A 23,075-nucleotide genomic window follows, 5' to 3' on the forward strand; every position below is an offset into this window, starting at 1 on the left:
AGAGTCCACTTCTTACTGGGGCTTAAGTTTTGAAAACTTCATATTGTCCTCGAATCTCTCCATCGACCTCAACAATTCCCCATTATGCATATCTCGTGAACTCCTACAATCCACTTTCTCTGGTTAAAAAGCAGTCTATAAAGCATATGAGCATATACATTGTCAAGAGGAGCATAACTTGTTGGAAGATGGGCCCAAAGCCACACGATCAATGAAGACCCACATATCCAAGTGTGTTGGAAGATGGGCCAAAACCCATAAAACCAAGGAAGGCACACACATCCAAGAGATGTGGAAGATGGGCTCAAGGCCCAATGATCAAGGAGAAGGCCCATGGGCCCATTTAGTTATGGCAAAAAGGTAAATAAAGAGTCATGTCATAGAGATGACATTGATGTAATTAGGTTAAGTTTTATGGGCAAAATTGTAATAGTGTAGTTTCATTAATCTATAAATTGAGCTTTAGGGGAAGAGTTAGGACAATAAGTCCATAACCTCTTCTTCCTCTTGTTTTTCGGGTGTCTTTCTCTTTTTTCCATGAGTTAAATCCATACAATCCTAAAAATCAATAGAACTTAAGTCGAACAAAGAAGTACATAATCCAAGAAAAGAAAAACCTCAGACCCCCATATAAAAATTTAGTTGTAATTACCTCTTTGAGCCAAAAATTCCCGTTACTTTTGTTGGTAACAAAAATCCATGTTAAGCTATGAACAAGTCTTGGGCGACCTCTTGAGGCTCGATGTCGTCCCCCTCAATCACAGTCGGAGTCAAGAACACCAACCTTGGGTTCTCCATGCCCCCATATGGAAAACTCAATGGCAACACCAACAAACCAAATCTCTCCTACTTGTAGGGTCCAAACAATCTCTCCCCCTATTGAATCATCTCCTCCACCCTGACAAACTCCTTTGTTGTCACATCCAACACCAATGACATCACCTCAGTTTAGATTCTCGTCCATGGTCTCATCTCCCTAAACTGAATCTCTTCAACTACAAAAGCAAACAGACAAAGGGGAATATGTCAGATCATCAAGAACTCCTCTACCTTTGCCATGAACACACCAAATTGAATTATTGATCACAATTGGAAGATATGAATAAGTTGGGGTGTCATTGATGTAATTATCTTAAGGTTTTTATCACTTATTCACTCCTACTAGGGTGAAGGGTATACTTATAATTCTTTGAGGTTGGTTTCGACTTATGTTTTATCGCCCATTTTTTAATTTTTGAGAGTTTGTGTCTAATTTTGTACTTATCCTTGAAATACCTTTTTTTAGGAGAAAATATGGAAAACTTTTACATGACTCTCATAGGAAGAAGTCTCACATAACCAGAATTAATATGGTGGAGTTTTACAAAAATCTCATAGAAGGTTTTAGTTATGTTAGTCTTCTATTAATTTTTAGTTTTTTAATTATGCTAGGACTTAACTTTAAGTATTAGACTTTGAGTGTAATTGGGATAAGGGTATTTTAATTGTAATTGGACTCTACTACTTTCCTCTATTATAAACACAAGCTCATGTACTCAGATTACAACAAGTCAATAAAGTTTCTTTTTTCCTGAAACTTAACAACCTTGATGGAGGACATAACTACTACAACTATTTTATTTGTTTCAAGTTAGGATCACTGCCATTACCTCCCACCATGAGGGGGAGAGTTGGTAGATATGAATAAGTTGGGGTATCATTGATGTAATTATCTTATGTTTTTGTCTCTTATTCACTCCTACTAGGGTGAAGGGTATACTTGTAATATTGGTACTTTTACCATCTATAAATAAAGCTTAAGCTCGAGGGTTAGGACAAGTCCATAACCCTATTCTTCCTCCTCTTTTATCCCTAACTTGCTCATCTCTTTGTCTTGGACGTCCCCTTCTCTCTTCTCTCGTATTCCTCCTTTTACCTTCTCTTCTTTACCCAATATTGTAATCTATGAAATCCTGAAATTAACAACCGCCAACTGGACAACAGATGAGATTGTGAGAGAGTGAGTATCGAGGAAGAATGGACTGAAGTGGGGTAAAGAGAGGGTGAGGGCAGAACCATGATGGTGGAGGAGGAGAAGTAAACGGAGAGGAGCATTGATTTGTAGGAGATGAGTGGAGTCTATTAATGAGTGATAATCCCAATTTTTTTTTCTCTCAATTTTGACTTCCATGCATAGAGGGTGAGGGGTAGCGAGGAACCCTACCGTCACATCAACCATCTCCCAATTTTGTCTCACTTCATGTTTGTTTAGAGCTTGAGGAGTTGAGAAAACAAAAAACATGGGCGATTCAGACACTTGCAAAATCAAAACTTAAACATAGGACATGTCTTCATAGCAGTGTTTATTCACTTAGCTTTTACCATGGAGGGAAGAGAAATGGATTGGTTGGGGGATAGAAGGAATGATCACTGAACCAGCCTGCAAATTGACCAACAATCAAAGGGATAACGTTGATGTGTGCTCATCGTTTTGATTTTATTTTATGTGAGTCATCTATTCTCTTTCTGCCAGCAATCAATTTTGTTTCACACTGATTCGACGATCTTCAGAGAGTGATGCTATTTTGCAGAATTAACAGAAAGTTCATCCTCCATTGCAAAATCGCTCTTACATAACTGATTGATCACTAAGTTTTTTTTTTTTTTTTTTGCTGTATTTGAACAGTACATCAGTGACAGAAGTCGGGGAATGCTCCAGACGAGGCGTGAAGAGGAAAAGAAGCGAGTACCCTCCATGGCAGGACTTGCCGCAGGATATTATTTACAATATCATCTCCAGACTCGAGGCGACTGATCTCATTTTCGGAGCTCCTTATTGTTGCAAGTCGTGGTACGACTAAACGAACACGGTCTGCCATCTCTTCTCCCCCGTCAACTTCCTATCTCTCGTTCATCTCCTCTTCTTCTACCTCCATCCCCAGGGCGTGCTCCTCTTCAGCCTCGATTTCCTCATTTGGCCGAGGAACATGTTTCTCATTCCTGTCTCGAAGATGCGCCACTGTATGGGAGATTAACATAACCGTCGAATGGCAGACATGGTCGAAAATCTTAAGCTTGGAGAAATTTTCGCAGCTGCGTCCCATTTCCGTAAGGGCAAGGTGCTCATGCAGTCCCGCGTTTTCAAGGTCTTTGAGGTTGCTGACTGCGGCTCCAAGCTCTATACCATCCACCCCATGGGGAGCGAACCGCAGGGAGAAGTGTTTCAGCCGTGGGTTCCTGCAAAACGAACATAGAATTCCTCATATCAGTCGTGTTCTATGGACATCGAATTGACTCTGCAAAAGTAGCCATGTGATCATCCGAGATTAGTCGTACCACTACTTGCAACAATAAGGAGCTCCGAAAATGAGATCAGTCGCCTCGAGTCTGCAGAAGATATTGTGAACAATATCCTGCGGCAAGTCCTGCCATGGAGGGTACTGGCTTCTTTTCCTCTTTACGCTTCGTGTGGAGCATTCCCCGAATTCTGTCACAGATGCACTGTTCAATTACATAAAGAAAAAAAAAAAAAAAAACTTACTGATCAATCAGTTATGTAAGAGCGATTTTGCAGTGGATTCTTCTTCCTTGGCCTTTTTGCCTTTTTTTCTATCACAGATTCACTGTGTTGGAAGCAAAGGTGGGCAAGCAACTCAAAGAAAGAGAAATGATAAAAGGATTTTTTATTCAACTGCCTGTTACTTCAAAGCTTGAATATACAGGTATTTATACTACTCAAAAGACACTAATGAATGGATGCATCTTTTCACACCAAGAGACACTAATCAATAGATGCGTCTTTTCACACCAAGAGACGCTAATCAATGGATGCATCTTCTCATACCAAGAGACACTAATCAATGGATGCATGTATTTTTCGGTTTTGTTTAACAACCTTTAGTAAATTAGTAATAACTTCTTCTATACATCTTCAATCCGTAAATAGTTTGATTTATTGAAATCTTCATGGCCTTGTTTGTGAATCAAAATCAAAGCCAGTTCGCAATCGAGTCTCATATGGAGACTACTTTGTGTTTTGAACAAATCTGGTCTCACTTTGGTCACATTTGAAAATTTTCTGTTTGAACGAACCTGCTATCATCCATAAACACATTTGGAGAAATTGACAAGCTCACCAACCCAATTGTTGTTTTCTAAAAATAGAGAGATTAAGCTGGTAGCTCACCAAACAGATTGTCCTTTTATGAAAAGAGAGATGATCTCTTTACAGGTGTTTTAACGAATTCTGAAAGGATTCCACCTCAATAGTTCTTGCATCAATAAATGAATACAGCTAATGGATGATAAGATTAGTGACTAAAGTAGCAAATAGGTTATGAAGATGGAAAGTTTCATGAATACAGCCAAGGGATGAAACATTTTATTAAAGAATTTCTCATACAATCTTTATAGCGACGATCGATGCAATCCATTAGAAAACATGTTCGAGTATGAGCTTTTTCATTTGGGGTTGCATAACTTCAAAAAACTCGGTAAATGTATATATTAAGCATAGGCAAGTTAGATTTTTTTTGGAAAAATAGATTCCAAAAAAATTGTATAGCAAGAAATCACATGGCGAATCAAATAGATCAATTGGATCTACGTACATTACAAGCTTATAAGATGATCTTAGGTAGATCCATGGATCTAGTCATAAACTCATTGAAGCTTCTTGTGAAAATTAGGACTTTTGAATAATAGAAAGAGGAAAGATGAGGGATTATAACATTATTATTAAGGTACATAAAAAAGCGATTAAACCATGCATGACTTGTAGAAATAAAAAATTCAATAATTTACCGATATCACATGATAATCAAGGCTAAAAATTGCAAGAAGTTAATGATTTAATTTGATGCAACCTACAAATTAACCATATTAGATATAAAAACCACCGAAGAGTATGTTCTTTGATGTGAGTTTTACCTGACATTCTAAGCCTAAAATCATCAAAGGCACTTTTATTGTTAACTTGAAAGAAAAAGATAACTCAAATTAGAAACTACCTTAACCGGTTGCCTTCTTGTATATCGATCATCGAACAATCCACGTTTGTAGCCAAACTCAAGTTTAGTTGCAAGGATTGATCTGCTCTTGCCATTGAGAAAATTGCTTCCCACTGGTTTTTCGACTGCGGGTTGCATGCACTTACAGACGACTCTTACACTTTTATAACCTTCACATTAGACCTAACGGTGGCCAACTTTGTTATTTATAGAGTTTCGAAGGGCAATGTATTATTTTATTAATTTAAAATAACCTAATTAATGATTTCCGAACCACATATTCAATGACATGAGTGCATCCAAAAAATCTTATTGCTGGTTATTTTTTAGAATAAAGTTGATGTCTATGTATGAAACCCTTTATATTAGAGCAGTACTTTCAGACTACGCATAAACAAGTCGAGAATATAATATGGAAACTTGCTAAGTTGATATTTTATATGGAATTTGATTTATATACTTCGGATATTATAGTGTTTAATATGCTTTGTTATTGCTTTGATGAGTCATAAACAAGTTGAAGATTACATAGAATAGGAGGCTTTTAAGTTGTAGTGTACAAGTGGAGTTTGTTTTATCTAATTTAGATATTAAATATAGGGTTTGATATCATTTGTTATGGCAAGAATGTATTTCCTAGTAAAATTTTACATAAGAGATTTTTTTGAGAGAGTCCCACTTAATCCTTCATGTACAAGATATAGTTTCTTTGATACCATAGGAAGTGGAGGTTCATCATACATACTTTGGTATTGTGAATAAAAGCATAAGCTTCCAAACATAGTTGGCAAATTTGGAGATGGTGAGTACAATAAATAATAGAAAAAATGTAACTCAATGAATCAAATCGAAGAATTGGACGACTCAAACATACAATTAGGAACCATTTAGTTGAATGTACCTATGATGCTTCAAATCCTTTTGGCAGATTTTCTTGGTAGAGTTCCCATTCCTGCAATGACATTGAGCAACTTTATCCTCTCTTGGCATCCTTTGATCTTGAACTCATTTCCTAAAGTAACAATCTTTGCTTAAATATTTGAGACATGGTCCATTGATCTAGAGGGATTTCTCAGAGTAGCTAAAAAAAACACTTATTGGGTAAATAGACTTGACTCACGCTGGATGTTAAACACACTCCTGTTCTCTATAGGTAGTGAGTTTATAGGCATTGCTCAAAAGTGTAGTAATAACTCCTCCATCATGGTGTTCCGACATAGAGCTACGACTCTCAAATGGTAGAGTAAAACTGCCAAATAAGGGGGTGAATCGGAAGATAATTTTCTAGGGCCACCATGTGTTTTCTTATTTATTAAAATAACTAATACTGACAACAATCAACAACTGAGAAATCCTTCTTCAATGATAATGTCTCAATCAGAGAGACACAATAATAGCAGTTACAATGGGCCTAGGCCCAAATAACATGTACCAAATAATGAAAATCCTTAAAAAGAACCCATAAAATAATTCGTAGATAGTCCATCACTAAATAAAGAAAATGCACCTAATAATGTGTTGGAACAAAGTAATAAGCTGCCAATACTTCAAGAAAATGATGCAACCAGAGACTAAGGACCAAGTCGCGCCATGTCAAGTATCAGACCAATATAACTGAGTCACGGAAGAAATAGGTGTAAAACTCGGCACTCGGACCTGTATAACAGAGGCAATAAGCAAGCGGTCCGAATCAGGTTGACTCGATTCGAGTTAACTCGAAAAAACACTGGTATGAGTCACTAAGTGACCTTGCTGGATTAAAATCAACATTTACCTAACTTGGTGGGATCAATCAGCGGTCGTCTTCCCCAAGAGGCAATGGTGATTACCGAGCAGAGTGGGATCTTTCCGAACAAAAATAGAGATTTCTTACGCCAAAAACAATAATGGAAAAATCAATTTGGCTGACATCTTTGTCCTCCAAAAGTGGCAACCAAGTGCCGATACAACCATGAGGCAGATTTTTAAAAATATAATACAAAAATTGAGAGACGATTTTTGGTGACGATCGGCAGATATGGTTTGTTGGTTTGAGTTGTAGGAATTCTCGACAGTGAATAATTCTTAGAGAGGCAGCAAAGGGATTTTCATCTTTGACTAGGCATCTCAGTGCACTGTGTTGTGCTTCTTCTTCACATCCATGGCATCGCCGGAGATTTCATCCCAAATAAGCACTTAAGTGATAGGTTGCTCCATCATTGCTCTCCTGAAATGGATATAGGCGCATGCCAAGTGCCAGAAGGCCCAGTTGCTGGAACTCGATGAGCTCTTCCGGAAGGCATCAAGTTCCAGTCATCCACACATGCCTCTTCTAAAAGTTGGGGTTTGGTAGACAGAGGAATACTTTTCGAGATGTCGTTGTGAATGGCTTTTCAACATCCTTCATTTGGATATCTTCCTCAACAAGGTGATTGCCTTTGGGATCAAAGAGAGGTCTTGTAGTCCTGACACAAGGAGCGTAAGGGGCACACTGAACCCAGATGAGTTTACTTGCAGTATCGGCGACAATGTAAACAGATGTAGGAGGCTTTTCGATTTGAAACTCCATGAGGTACTTCACTTTGCCTGGTTGAACGGGCACTTGGGCATCGTGGAGGGAGGCTCCCTCGAGAGACTGGAAGTACTGAAGTTGGCTTTGGACCTCCGGATAGCCGAGGTGGTAAGCTCAAAGATGGTAGCATTGGGTTTGTAGTAAGGAGAAGGGTGAATCATGGTGTAGGAGATGGATGTCGGACTTGGCGTTAGCTAACCATGAAGGAAATATGTTGATAAAACTGATGCAGAAAGGAAAAGTAAAGGAGGCAGTAACAGCCATGACTTCCTAGAGACAAGCAAAGGAGGGAAGAAAATAAAGAGAAAAAATTTGGAATTCTAAAAAGAAACCATAGTTATGAGTCCTGAAAATCAATGCTCTGATACCATGTTGATTTTCAAGATTCCATGGATTTAGCTGACGGAGAAAGGGAGAGACGACATATTGGGGAGAATACAGGAGGAATAAAAGGGTTATGGATTTATGTCCTATTCCTCCCCCTGAGGCACAATTTATAGATGAATAAGATTGTAATATTATAATAATATCCCTAAAACTTAAACTAATTATAGTCATGCCATATTTATGAGATGACTCTTTATTTACCATCATGCCACCATTGTGTGGACCTGTGGGCCTTCTCCTTGGTATGTGGGCCTTGGGTCCATCTTCCACCTCACTTAGGTGTGTGGGTCTTCCTTGGTCTTGTGGGCTTGAGCCCATCTTCCACACACTCGGACGTGTAGGTTCTCCTTGGTCGTGTGGGCTTGGGCCCATCTTCCAATAGAACTCATTTCCTAAGGTAACGATTTTTGCATAGATATTTGAGACATGGCCCATTGATCTGGAGGGATTCTCATACCCTCGACCTAGACTTTCAATCCGGCTTGTTGCTCTATTCCAGGGACATTTGTTTTAAGAAACTCTAGAAAAGACTTCCTATTAACATACTAGAACTTAAATATAGTAATATATTTATTCACAAAATCACCAAATGCAGGTAGTCAATCTCCATATTCTTTGAAAATTAACAAATCATCAACAGTACTCTATTATTTTCTCATAACATAAAATGACAGCTTCACTAAATCAAGGAATAATATGTGCTCAAAGAAGACTTGATGTTCAATGGGTTAGAGAAAGTGGAGTGCTTTCTTGTATGGATCCTTAGCGTAGATGTCATTAGGGTCCACTCCTTACTAGGGCTTAAGTTTTGAAAATTTCATGTTGTCCTCGAATCTCTCCATCATTTCATTCAAAACTCTCCAATCGAACATTTAGAGCCGCTCTATCCCACATTGAACGAGCTCAATAATTCCCCATTCTACATATATCATGAACTCTTAAAACCTACTCTCTTGGGTTAAAAAAAAAATCTATAAAGCATATGAGTCTATATATTGTCAAGAGGAGTAGAACTCAAGTCGAACAAAGAAGTATGTAATCCAAGAAAAGAAAAATCTCAGATCCCCATATAAAAATTCAGTTCTAATTATCTCTTTAAGCAAGAAATCCCCATTACTTTTGTTGGTAATAAAAATCCTTGTCAAGCTGTGAACAAGCTCGTGAGCGACCACCTTAGCCTTGATGACGTCCCCCTCGATCATAGTCGGAGTCAAGAACACCATCCTCAAGTTCTCTATGCCCCCATATGGAAAAATCAATGGCAACACCAACAAACCAAATCTCTCCTGCTCGTAGGGTTCAAACAATCTCTTGAATCATCTCCTCCATCGAGACAAACCCCCTTGTTGTTGCATCTGCCACCACCTCTGCATAGACTCTCGTCCGTAGCCCCGTCTTCCTAAACTAAATCTCTCCAACTACAAAAGCAAACGAAAGGGGAATAGGCTAGTCATCACAAACTCCTCAAGCACTCTGCTATCAAGGCACCAAAGGGAATGATCAACTGCCAACTAGACCTCATTTGGTACAGGCAGGCATCGATCAATATGGGCGACTGATACAAATGGAAGGCAATGTTAAGGAATGCTTGGTACTAGATGCACAATGATGTGTCTTGGAAGGGGAAGATGGAGCAAGCATGAATAGACTGGCACTTTGTGTACACATAAGGATGAGTCTTATTGAAAGTCTGGGGTGGAGGGCAAATGAAACAAGGCTAGCAAAGAATATTAGAATGAAGAATGACTGATCAAAGAATGAAACCGTGAGACTGTGACCCTTAACTAGGTCTGGCTTGGTGGAGAGAGAGAAGGGTATCAAAGGCTAGCTAGAGGTATCCAAATCAGATGAGATCTTGAATGAGTGATTATCATCAAGGAGGGTGAGTAGGGAGCCATGATGGTGGAAGAGGGGAAGTAAAGAGAGAGAGAGAGAGAGAGAGAGATGGATTCCATGCTTATATAAATAACAAAATTTGATCATTAGCTTGTATCACATGATAATCAAGGCTACAAATTATAAGAAGTTAATGATATGATGCAACCCCCACAAATAGACTATAAAAAATACATGTTCCCTTCTCTTTCACAACAATGAGGGAGGAGCAGCCCCATCGTTGACCATTACCAAACAACAAGGAGAGTGGGTAAGCCTAGCCCAAAATCCCACCCATATATCATTCATTTGAATCAGTTTTTAACAAGCTTAAACATACTTCTCTCCTTGTGTGAAAGGAGTCCAAGTTTTGAATTTAATTGACCTATCGAAAATTTATCTGAGGATGATACAAGATCATTAGTGGTAGATTGAAATATTTGGGAGTATCGATTTTACCCGTTTACTCCAATTTTTTGTATATTATTTATTAAATAAAATGAAACTAGAATAATTTTTTTATTTGATTAGGCATTTGGTTATTTTTACCCAATTACATGATTACAATGAGGGAGGCATTTGAAAGGCATTTTGGGGGGGTTAGTCCACAAAGAACTTGAATTGAACTTAAATGAATTGATTCAACTTCAACTCATCTTTTGATATTAGTGTAGATGAGTTTTAAGTGCACTAGAAAACAAATTTTAGTGTTAGTGCCCCCAAACAAAAAGTATAATATAAAGAAGAGAATGAATAACATAACATAACATATATTTTACATATTATTAATAACATAACATATATTTTACATATTATCAATAACATAACATATATTTTACATATTATTAATTAATAATATATTAACAAAAAATGAAAAACTAATGGTTTAATTAATTGGATAATTAAGCCAATTATGATGATCGTGTCGTCTTCCACAACGGTGGGCCAACGGGCAATGACGACGGAGTCAGCACTCCGACGGTACGCCAAGAGGGAGAAAAGAGGGAGGTCGAAAGGCTCGGCCTCCCGTGCTCTGCAACGAAAGTTGAGAGGGAGAAGAGAGGGAGGCTGATGGGGGGTGGGGAGGAAGGCCGACGGGGGTGGGGGAAGAGGGAGGAGGAAAAAAAAACTTTGTTGAAGGATCGTGGGGGGAGAGGGGAAGGAGCAACGCGTGTCTCACACTTCAATCGGTTGATTCGCAAAATAGGTATGAATCAGTTTTCCCCGATATTTGCCTGAGCGAATGAAGTGATGTAATCTCACTTCAATATAATTCATTCTACATTAACGCCATTATTTAATGAACTAAATAATGCGGGAAAATTCATTCCACTTAATTGTGGACTAACCCCACCTTTGTATCTGATTAACACGAATTCGATCTTAAACCGGTATGGAACCTTTAGAAAAGGCTTGAATGATCTCAGATCGGATTCCAGGCTTAAAAGGCAGATTAATCGGTGGACGAACCTTGAACCGTGTTCGATCGGTCTCGCGAATACGCCTCTTTGCGCGTCCAACCGTGGAATTGCCTGAAATATTTATCAGCGATGTAGGAGTTGTGACGAATCTCTTGTAACTTGTAGCGGAGAACGATGTGGACACGAAAGGCAGCGTAAGGTTGATTTAACGACCAATAAGCAATCTCATGTTCGGTCGGTTGACTCTTTGCCCTTTTTGTCAAATCGGTAGCGCCAAATACAAAGCAACAGCGTGATAAAATAGGACATTGGGCGATCGCTTTATTGCTGTCTTCCGTGTCAATATTTTTTGAATGAGATGGTGAGAAGATATTTTTCGCCTTCTTTTTCTCTTTCTTATTCGATTTTTTCTTTGAGATATCATCCTTTTGTTTTATCTTTGATTTGAGTTTTGGAACTACTATTTCCATCATTGCACAAAAATTATAAAACCCAGTTGCTGAGGTTTTAGTCTTCAGAATTAGATCAGTTTTTTCAATTGGAAAAACTATCGTCGTGGATGGAAATTAGAATTGAATTGGGTCCGTGAAAAATTGAATTTGTCAAAATTTATAAGTATTGTTTGGTCTTCGGAAACAACAAGGAAGCTTCCTCGTAGACATGTGCGTACCATCAAAGAATGCAGGTGGATTCCTGTTCAAATTGTGAGTTTGTCTGCTTGAATCTTATCTTATCGTCCGCGGCCTGCATGGGTTGAATATATATATCCTTGTCGATCTGGAGGAAGTCTTTTGTGGATCTTTCTTATGGTTTCTCGAGGTAAGAGCTTGATTCAGGCTCATTGATGGGCTTAGCCATTCGTTCTCTTTTCCATGTAGAGATTCATATGATCGATTTTGGTAGTTGACTTTGATGAAAGTCCACAAGTTCTGTGGCTAGATTTAGGTATGCCAGGTCTCGCACCTTGTTCTCCTCTGCGAGTTGCAGCACAAGGTTGAACAATGTTTTTGTTCAGTTTTGAACAGAGCAACAAATTTGGATTCTTCAGCCGGGCAAATTTACCATCCCTTTTTCATAGATTTAAGTCTCATGTTATATGTGAGAGATGCTTTCTGTTTGCTTTAGGTTGTTCGTTCCGTCAGAGAATGCTGAATTGTTTTTCCATTGTTTCCAGGAATAGGAACAAGAGACTGTACTTAAAAGTTTTGTTGAAGAAATATCGTATTGAGATATTGTTGAATTGATTGTATTCTATTCCCCCTTGTGCTAGTTATTGGGGGTTTTAATCTATCCGCAAGTAACTCTTCCAGATCTATCCAAATGATGGAACTTGCTCGGGAAGAAATAAGTAGAGGGCCAGAGGAAAATGAAAGAGAAGTTGAAGAAAATGCAAGACCCACCTTGGCCAGAGAATTGCATCAACCTCGAACACATTATCCAGGAGCTGTTAGAAAGAAGGCTTATCGGTTTGATGGAGAGGGTAATTACTTCACAAAGGAGTGGGATCTTGCAGAAGGCTCAGGCAAGGAATTCTGTTGGTACCATGTAGAACTTCCTAAGGGAAACCAGAAGCATGCACTAGCTGCGCAGTACCTTATTGATGTTCTCTGTCCTCCTCTTAAGCTTCAAGATATTCTTACACTCATTAGCAATGGACCATTTTGTGGGCATGTTGATGGAGCCCTTGTTTTCCGTGTAAACTCTCCAGGTCCTGCATCGAGCAAGTTCACTATCAGGCTAGCAGCTAGAGTTTCTGAGAATTCAGTTATTACTGTCTCACTGGGTCGAGTTCCCAGATTGGGTTTTTCTCCAACCGGGCAATCACTCCTTTCAGAGATTCCTAGTGTTGAGAGTCCAAATTTTGTTAGTGAAAATAAAACAGCAGTTTCTAGTGGAATTGTGATAAGAGAGCATGTTCTTGAGTTTTTGTTGACAATGAATCACTCAGAGGAATGTGATAACCCAGTGCCAAAAAATGTTTCAAATCTCATCATTCACATTTTGGATACGCACATGGATCACCTTCAGGATATAGCCATCAACCTTGAGATGGAGTTGGACTCTATAGAGCTGGAACTGGATAAAGGTAAGTTGTTAGTAAATGAAGCTTATTGCGAATTATCTTGCTCAATGTCTACTTCTATACTTTTTGAATTGAGATCATTGATATCTATCATTCCCCCTCCTGTACGTGTTGAATTCAGACTTGGTGAGCCTCCATAATGGGGCAATACATGGGTTTCAGATAATGATTTCATTGATAGGGAGGCCTGATATTAACTTCAAACGTTCATGAGTTTTATGTTGATGCTTTGTGCTCACAGGTTTACATGTTGATATGTGATTTGTATTGCTCAAAATATGCTACTATTGGATGATCTGTACAGATTGTAGTTCAATATTATAAAGCAGGGCAGAATAGTCTGTTTGTGTCAACCCATTCAATGAAATAACATTAGCAATATGGATGCACATACCTTACTAGTAACAAGGCAGATTTTTTTTTTTTTTTTGAAAAAGATGTGTCTCCCTGAAAACCGGGGAACAGAAATTACAAAGAGGAGAGCATCTCCCTGAAAACCGGGGATTGTAGTGTAGCTCCGTTTTTAGAAAGCGCATCGGCTGCCGAATTTGCGGATCTTGGAATGTGAGACCAAATACAAGATAATAATGAGCAAATTTCAATAATCTCCCAAAAAATGTCCAAATGACGCCACGGGGGAGGGGATATACGCTCGCACCATCTAATGACCACCTTCGATATGGAGGGGACCGGAGCACTTATCTAGGAAAACGTGGAGCCCATTGAGGAGACCGTGAAACTCTGCCGACGTAGAGTCTATGATTCCTAAAGGGCCGGCATATGAGTAAAGTTGGTTGCCTAGGTGGTCCGAGATAACCCCGCCGAATCCTAAGAGTCCGGGGTTACCCAGAGAAGAACCATCAAAGTTTAGCTTAAGGTAGCCAGGATCAAGAGGGGTCCATTCCTGCATAGTCCGGGCATTTGTCTTCAAGTGCAACCTAGCCAAATTAAACCAGTTATCACGGATAGGAGTCCCCACAAATGAGGAGAAAGACTTCTTCGTCAGGAGCCAACAGGAAATATACCCTACTACTCGGTTTGCCACTCGATCCGCAAATTCGATTTTACCTTCAAACCTTCTACGGTTGCGCTCATTCCATAAATCCCACGGTATAAAGCTAGCACGGGCCGAGAGCATCACCTTGCCGAGACCAGGAAGGGACATACCAAGAAGCGATTTACTGAATGAGATCAAATTGGCTGCCATACAGAATTGAATCCCCATCCTGCTAAGAATGGATGTCCACACCTTCCATGAGAAGATGCATTGAAGCAAAATGTGATTAGTGGACTCAGCTTCAATATTGTAGAGATGACATAAGGGATCTACTGAGGGATGACCTATTCTTCTAAGCACGTCAGCCGAGAGAATCTTGCCGTGACAAGCACTCCACGTAAAGAATTTAATCTTAGGAGGAGCACATAAATGCCAAACAAAAAAGACCTCATGATTCTGATGAGAAGTATTCCAACCATTGATGAAACTGAAAGTAGATGATACTGAGAAGATGCCTTTTTTCTCTGGCTACCAAACGAGCTTATCTGCCACCAAAGGACGAATTTTTACAGTAGTTACCGAATCCATCAATCGACTGGCCTCTAAAGCCTCGGAGTCTGAAAGTCCTCTTCTAGGAAGAAGGTTCATAGCACCCCCCTCGAAAACATCGGCAACTGATATATTCCTATGGGTGGATAGGAGAAACAAACTTCTGAAGGCAATCTATAGTGGCTCCTACCCCAGCCATATATCATCCCAAAATTTAAGAGACCTACCGTTTCCAACATAGAATCTGCAAGCAGCTGAAAATTTTGGAACAAGTAGGTATAACGCTCTCCAAATTGGAGATAGACTTCTCCGATTTCTCCCTGAGGATACCAATGAGACATACCTCCAAGCTTGGCGTTAACCATTTCCTTCCAGAGATTTGAGGATTGAGTATTGATTTTCCATTGCCATTTAAGGAGCAGAGCTTGGTTCATATCTTTGGTTTTCCGAATCCCCAAATTTTTTGGCAAACAGACTTCATCCCATTTGACCAAGTGATATTTAAAAGTATCACTCGATCCTCTCCATAAGAATCTTCTTTTGAGTTTATCCATTGTCTTACATATGGATGCAGGACAGGGCATAAAAGATAGAGAATAATTTGAAATACCTGCAATGCAAGATTTGAGAAGGGTGAGCCTCCCTGCCTTACTAAGCAACCGCCCTTTCCAAGTTGTCAGCTTGGATTCAATCCTCTCAACCACCGGATTCCAAAGGCTTTTACAGATGCGGCCGTTGAATAATGGCAGGCCAAGATATGTGGACGGTAAATTGCTTGTTGAATAACCGAATAAACTAACCATCTTTGCAAGAAGCTCAGGACTAACATTAAACCCTATAAGAGAGGTCTTTCCCCAATTGACTTTCTGGCCTAATGCTACCTCAAAAAGACCCAAAATTGCTTTAATCTTCCTAGCTCCCTCAATGTTACCGATCCCAAATATGATAGTATCGTCTGCATACTGGAGGATAGGGACATTAAATGCTTCTTGAGGGCTGATCGGAGGAAGCCATCCAAGGCTAACTGCAGAATAAAACATAGAAGAGAGGAATTCACCGATCATGTTGAAAAGGAGGGGGGAGAGCGGATCACCTTGTCTAATACCTCTGGACCCTTTGAAGAACCCACAAATTGTGCCATTTAAAAGGAGAGAATATGAGGCCGATCCCACGCAACTCTGATCCAAAATCTCCATCTATCTCAACCCATCTGACCCATGATTTTGTCAAGGAGAATACAATTAACTCTATCAAACGCCTTCTCTAAATCAAGCTTCAGCACAATTCTGGGCTCTTCATTCTGCTGGAAGTGGTCAATAAGCTCATGTGCAGCCATAGTGGAGTCTAAAATCTCTCTTCCTTTAAGGAAAACACCTTGCCCTCTGTGTATGACGGCAGGAAGCAAAACTTTTAGGCGATGAGCCAGAATTCTAGCAATGATTTTGTAGGCACTTGAGACGAGACTGATTGGTCGGAAATCCTCCGGCCTCTTGACATTAGCCTTCTTCGGGACCAATGCAATAAATGACGCACTGATACTGCGGAAGGTGACCCCATTTCTGAAAAAACCATGAATCATTTCTGAGATATCCTCCTTGAGCCGGGGCCAAAAAATAGTAACAAGGCAGATATTGCCAATCGAATTTTAATTACCCCTCCAACGTCAGCTGCCATATTACTATTTTTTATTCATTTTTAAATGGTTAGCCTTCTTCTTCAGATTAGCTGCTGCCCCAATTTTTATGCTGTTTGAAATCTCTCTCTTTCTCAATGATTGATGTATCAGAAAACACACACACTGTCTCTCTCTTTGTATCTCTCTTTGGGTTGTCTGTGTTTTTTCCGTGGTTTCTTTTTGTTTTTCAGATTCTGTGTTGCTCCCATAGTAGCTTCAATGATATCATTAATCGAGAAATACAGTATCCATCTATATGCTTCTGTTGCTTTGTGCTTTTATCTATGTTACAGATTATGCAGTTAATGGTTCGGAGTTGCTGTTGTTTGTTTGTTGTGGATAAATAGTTCTACATTAGTTTGAAAATCTTATGGTTATTGGGAAGATAGTTTCTAACTTTGGTAAGTCAATTTGGAAGAGCAGGACCCACTTGAATAGTACTTTTTTTTTCAAAGTTTTCAAAGGTTATAGGGTTCTTCTTCACTAGTTAATTATATAGATTTGTCCCTTCTCTCTCTCTCTCTCTCTCTCTCTTTTAGCCTTTATGATTTTAGATTGCACTCTGAAACTCTCTATGGTGAAGGGAATAATAATTCTCATAATAGAATTACAAAAATTGTTGCTTTTGAGTGAGAAGGCAAAATATTTTAAAGTCATATGGCTTCACTTTTACAAAGTATCATGAAGCTGGCAACTGAAAGAATTTAGATTTGGTACCTGCTTCTGACATTGGGTGAGTTGCAGTGTAATATTTTTAGTGGCATAACGATTTGGTCATGCTTGAGGTGGCATGACAAAAGGTCTGCCTGAGAATGCATCTTATTTCTAAATAACCCTATCTAGAGTAAATTCAAACAATTTAGCAAAACATTTTCTCATGTACTCTTTATTTTTCTGAACCAATAGCTTGAGATGAAGTTGGGCATGCTTTTCTCAAAATAACTAGCCAAAGTTAGAAAACCAATTTCCAAGCACAAGACCTCCAATCCCAAAGCAATAAAGGAATGTTCTCCTACAACAACTTCTCTATCACAGACGACTAATCTATGGAATAGAACACATAATTGGCCATAAATTGGTGGGCCATTTTACCATCTAACAGTCCCCTGCATGTCCGGACCTATACAGGCAATCTGACCCAAGAAGTGGAGTACATACAAACACAAGCTGCATAGAATATCGAAAGGCATCTAGAAAGAAACAGATGGGGGTGGATTTCCTATAATAACATGTTGAAGTTGGGCCAGTTTCTCCCAAATTGCTTTGTGAAAGTTAGAAGCCTTCTTCCCAGCTAATAAATATAGTATCTTCCTAGCCCCAACCAATGTGGAGCTATTCACACAACTTCTCTCTCTTAAGTGGAAGACATGTATAACCATTAAACAATGGGACTTTTTATGAATCTTTAGCCCTAATTAGAGAAAAAAACCAGTGAGTTGCTATTTTCTCCTAGGCATAGTTGTTCTCAAACAAGGTACCTCTTATCGAAGATTCAAAAGCTACATTCACGTCACAATGTCTTCTGTTTTCTTGATTCAACTTGATAAACCTTGAATTAATGCCATCATCTACTTATCAAAATCAACAAATTTGTTGTTCTACAATTGTTTGTTAGTCCACAAGTGATTTATTTTCCATTCATGTCAATTTTCTGTGGTTTATAAACTTTACAGGTGGTTGAAACTTGGACATGATAACTAAGCACAAAAAATTCATTGGCAAAGTCCAAAGTATAGTTTCTGAAGTCATTATATACTTGAAAATGATGAGAAGAGGATTGCATTGTGAAAAGGAATTACAAGCCTACCTGAAGGAAGAATTACAAACTACAAATAGATGATACAGCCAAATCAACATCAAATACTGCAAATCAAAACAAAAACAAATTAATCCAAATGAAACCTATTCTGGCATTAAAATGTTGCTGAGAGAAGGCAGATCTAGCAAGTTGGTCAGAAATATGATTGATTCTCGTTGAGGAATGCTGCAAGTGATCATTGACGAAGACATGATGATTAAGTCCTTAACTTCCATATATGAATAGCTGTGGGCTGTGGAAATCCTTGAATACTATTTGAAATCTCGAAAGTATAGACTTAAAAAATCCATGAAACAGTCCAAGGACTTGAAACCAACCTCGTTAGAAGTTACTGAACTTAGATGTAAAAATATTGAAAGTTACCATGTCCATATGATAATCTGAATTAGCCTTCAGATATTTTAGTACTCTCTACTGGCGTATTTACGTAACGCATGAATATGCAGCTGAATTAGGAATGTTAGTAGTCTATATGGAGCTTTGGAGTGCTAGTTCTACAATCAAGCAAACTTCTGTTAACTAAATTCAAAGATTTAATATAACAGCCATTTGGTATGGAACTAAATTATATTTTTATTTCAAAGAAATTAAGTTTTAGTAGTAAGCTGATGGACCAGTCTGTTGAATGAATTATGAACAATGAAGTGGAAAACAGACTGTGCCTATAAAGCAAAACTAGTGCTGACACACTTGAGAGGGTATTGTCATCCACAATTCATTGTGGAAGTAAATTTAACTCTTAAACTTCCATGCCATAGAATTTTGATTGAGAAAGCAAGCCATGGCTTGATTTCTCAATCAGTGCACCTAACTATGTCATGTTTCTCTTGGACCATTTGCTGTAGTTGTTTCTCTGTTTGGGACATTTATTTTTAAAAACAGCCCTAACATCATGAATTGTGGTGAAGTCCATAATGTTGAACTGGCTTCCATGGCAGTCCCTTAGGCTATGTTTGGAACACAGAAAGTGGAGAGAAAAGAAAAAGAAAAGAAGAGAAAGAAAAAGCAAAAAGAAAAGAAAAGAAAAGAGATTTCTTTTCTCTTGTTTGGATGCCTATGGAAAATGCGAGAGAAAATGGAAGAGAAATGTAGTTTCTCTTGTTTGTGTTAAGGAATAGTCCCACATGGATTAGTGAGTACAAAAATCTTAAGTTTATTAGTTGGGAAAAAGGCTTAGTAAGTTGGCTAGTCATTTTGGGATGGGTCTTGGACCCAACTTCACATGGTAATAGAGCAAGTACTCATAAGTGGACCTAAAGCCGTTTGGTCTAGTGGCATTTTGTTTAGATTAGGTGCGTCAGGTCGCAAGTTCAAATTGTGCCACGCCCCTCTAAAAATAAAGTACTCATAAGTGGGCCTACACCTAAATTATCCACTTGTGGAGCCACAAAAGAGGACTTACACCTAAATTATCCACTTGTGGAACCACAAAAGAGGGCCTACACCTAAATTATCCACTTGTAGAGCCACAAAAAGGGCCTACATGCGAGGGGGAGTGTTAAGGAATAGTCCTACATGGATTAGTGAGTACAAAAATCTTGAGTTTATTAGTTGGAAAAGAGGTTTTCTAAGTTGGCTAGTCATTTTGGGATGGTCCTTGGACCCAACTTCACAGTTTGGTACGTGTGGAAAATGAAAAGAAAAGAAAATTAGTAATATTTTAAAATTATGATAATTAAAATTTTCTCTCAGTTTCTATTTCTTTTATTTTTTCCCCAAATTCCATCATTTTGTGAGAGAAAAAATATTAACTTGATTTTTTATCTAATTTTATTTTCTCTCAATGATTCTCTGCTGCCAAACAACAGAAAAACAATTTTCTCTCCCCTTTTCTTTTCTTTTCTGTGGATTCCAAACAGACCCTTAATGTAAACATTTTTTGTCTCACCAGGATTTGGGGTATCTTGTGCATAGGTGGCAACCAAAATTCTGAAAGCAGGAAATTTCCTAGTCAATAATTGGACAAGAAATCCCCTGGTCATCAGGTTGACAACCTTTTCAACTTGTACTGAAAGGATAATCTCAAAGCAGACCTTATGTAATATAAGAAATCAACATCCTCAATCTGTTTTATACCTGGGATTCAGGCATTAAAACCTCATCTACTCTAACATTCAAATCTTTTGAGAAGTTTTTCCTATGTCCTCTTTGCAGTTGTAGTTTTCTTTCTTTGTGTTTTGCATTCTTAAATATCTTTTTTGAAATTCTTGTCTTCTCAACTCTTCTGGAGGCTCAATAGAAATCATCAAGTGGAAGGCTAGCATTGCCTGTTTATCTCAAGAGAAATGGTCTTTAATCATCAGCTTCGGTATTGCAGCCTCAATAGTTCTCTTTTCTTGGTGCAGTCTCTTCCAGTTTGTGGGCGTTGTTTCAGCATAAAAAATGACAATTATTGTTATTAGTCCTAGAAATGAGCAAAACTGTTCCTGCTCTGTTCTGGATAAGTAGTGAAAGAACAGCCGTTCCTTTTCATTAGCAATCATTTGATTCAATCAGCTATTCATTCAAGTCTTCAAAGTAATGGTTTATTATTAATTTTCATAAAATATGCTGCAATGGGTTCTTCTCAGTATTTTTTCCTTAATAATTACAAAATTGTTGACTGTATGAGATATCCTCCATTGTGGCATAAGCTTGCAATATGCAATATCTTTGTGCAGCTCTATGTTCTGAATATTTTGGTAATGTACGAACTAATTATTGGATAAGACATCCTGTCCTGCATTGGCTTCTTGTACGCAACTGCATAAGTCTAAATATCAAATAGAACCTTCTAACTCGGTAGACATTTCACTGTTCTCAGAGTTTGCTTCATTTACATTTTTTCTTTAATTATAGGTGGTTTTGCTCTAAAGAAACAAATGCTTGATGAGAGGAGATTCCCCAAAATGCACCTTGATTTGCAGCGCTTGTTGCAGGTAAATCTCAATTGTGGTACAGCTTCATTCCTTTCTGTATATTGGCTAAAGTTCTTCATTATATGCATTCCAGGTAGTTTCTCATGGTGAACAAGTTTTTCCCCGTGTAAAAGAAAAATGTGCCGGCAAAAGCTGGTTTAAGATTGAAGACATTTCCTCTCTGGAGGAGTTAACAAGCCGCCTCAGGAGACTAAAAGAGAATTTAGGATTTATTGTCAACAGAGTTACAGCAATTCAGGCTGGTCTTGACAGTTGGCAGTCTGAACAGATCAACAGGAAACTTTACTATATTTCCTTCCTGTCGATCATCTTTCTTCCATTATCTATCATCACTGGAGGTATGTTTTTGTTTCATTGTTGCATCTAATTTTTAGATTGACCTGGGTTTAATGGTTATTGTTCATTGGTCTTAAACAGTTTTTGGGATGAATGTTGGAGGAGTTCCATGGACCGGTCAGAAAGACCCCTTATTACGAGATGGGTTTCGAAACGTTATGTTGATTTGTCTTGCAACTTTGCTGTTGTTATTGCTATGCTTTGCTTTCCCATCTCTCTATGCAAGAATTGCCTCATGGGAAAGAAGGAGATCAATGAGAAGAAGCTTCTCTCTTAATAGGAAGTCTTTTCTAAGAAGAACAGTTCTTGGGGGTCGATTTCAAGGAGATAATGGTTACCTACGTCTTTGAAAAGGTATCGTAGTTGGCTTTAGTGAGGTCTAGATGGTACTTGTTCTTATTTCATGTTTTTACAATACATGATTTAATATTTGATATTATTTTCTTTCCTTGAACCCATGAAATTATAAACAGGGATATCTAACCTCTCTCGAAACGAAAGGCGGTTTCTGTAAGTGGCTCATCAGTAGACATGAACCCTAAGGGCTTTCAGAAGTCTCACAAACTCACTTCCGTTGGATGTACAGATAGTGAAGCAGGCAGAAAATAGACCTATTTAGAGTTTGAGGGTGTTGAACAGAATAAAAATTCAGAGGAGCAAAGAACCAGCTCATTTTCAGTTGAGGCCTTGGAAATTTTTTATTTTCTGTGTATTTGTTTCATTCTTTTCTTGTTGTGAACTAATTTTTTCATTCATTTCTTCTTCTGGTCCGAGTTAAGGAGAGGACTGCATATTCTTTATACCAGCAAATTGATTATTACGGTACAAAACACTGATTTTATCAAGTCTCACGTTACAGCCACAGGTGACAGGCCATTTATCTCTTTTGGGTTGGTAGCCTTGCAGAACCCGAATCTGCTCAGTCCTGCTCTTAGTTATCAGTGGACCGACTCTATTTATGTTTTTGAATGACTTTGAAACTTCAAAAAATAATGTTATTGAACATGGACCACACCGGTTGATTGAATTGGATTAGGTTAGACCATGTACATCTTTTGGGTACAAAAAAAAAATAAAAAAACCTCTTCAGTGGATTGGATTTTTAACCTCCTCGCACCCCACCATCATGCCCCTAAATCTTGTTCTTCAGTTTAGTCTTAGTGGTAGCGACCTATAGTGTAGTAGGGTTGGCTAAGTTCGAACTTGTATATATTCGAGTTTGGTTTGATCTGAATCGATTTTTAACTCCAAAATTTTATATTTATATTTTCATAGTGCATCCAATTAAGAGAAATAATCTCATACTTTTTCTTTTTATTTTTTTTAATTTTAGTTTTTCTATTTATTTATTTATTTATTTATTTTTTATTAGAGAGATTTTGGAGCCACAGCCTGTGGCTGCGGTGGGGATAAGGCGTGAGTGGCCGCTTGTTGGACCAAACGCCAAGCTCATCGTTTCCTCCTTCCCTCGTTTCA

At 38.4% G+C, this 23,075-nt stretch overlaps 1 protein-coding gene and 1 pseudogene across 1 annotated transcript; one reads left to right on the forward strand and one right to left on the reverse strand.

Annotated features, from left to right (window-relative positions):
* Positions 1–8,924: 8,924 nt before the first annotated feature.
* LOC137953498 (leucine aminopeptidase-like) lies at positions 8,925–11,692 on the reverse strand (annotated as a pseudogene).
* LOC137953891 (uncharacterized) lies at positions 11,655–22,438 on the forward strand. The gene is made up of 6 exons (XM_068801438.1): positions 11,655–12,041; positions 12,397–13,308; positions 21,184–21,263; positions 21,337–21,601; positions 21,681–21,953; positions 22,073–22,438. The coding sequence occupies exons 2-5, from the start codon at positions 12,543–12,545 to the stop codon at positions 21,947–21,949; spliced, it is 1,380 nt and encodes a 459-aa protein (XP_068657539.1). The 5' UTR covers positions 11,655–12,041; positions 12,397–12,542; the 3' UTR covers positions 21,950–21,953; positions 22,073–22,438.
* The last annotated feature ends 637 nt before the right edge of the window (positions 22,439–23,075 follow it).

Source organism: Aristolochia californica, unplaced genomic scaffold, assembly GCF_029961685.1.
Source record: "Aristolochia californica isolate CCGP_79_NKW_82.1479 unplaced genomic scaffold, dmAriCali1.0.hap1 SCAF_16, whole genome shotgun sequence".
NCBI classification, from domain to species: domain Eukaryota; kingdom Viridiplantae; phylum Streptophyta; class Magnoliopsida; order Piperales; family Aristolochiaceae; genus Aristolochia; species Aristolochia californica.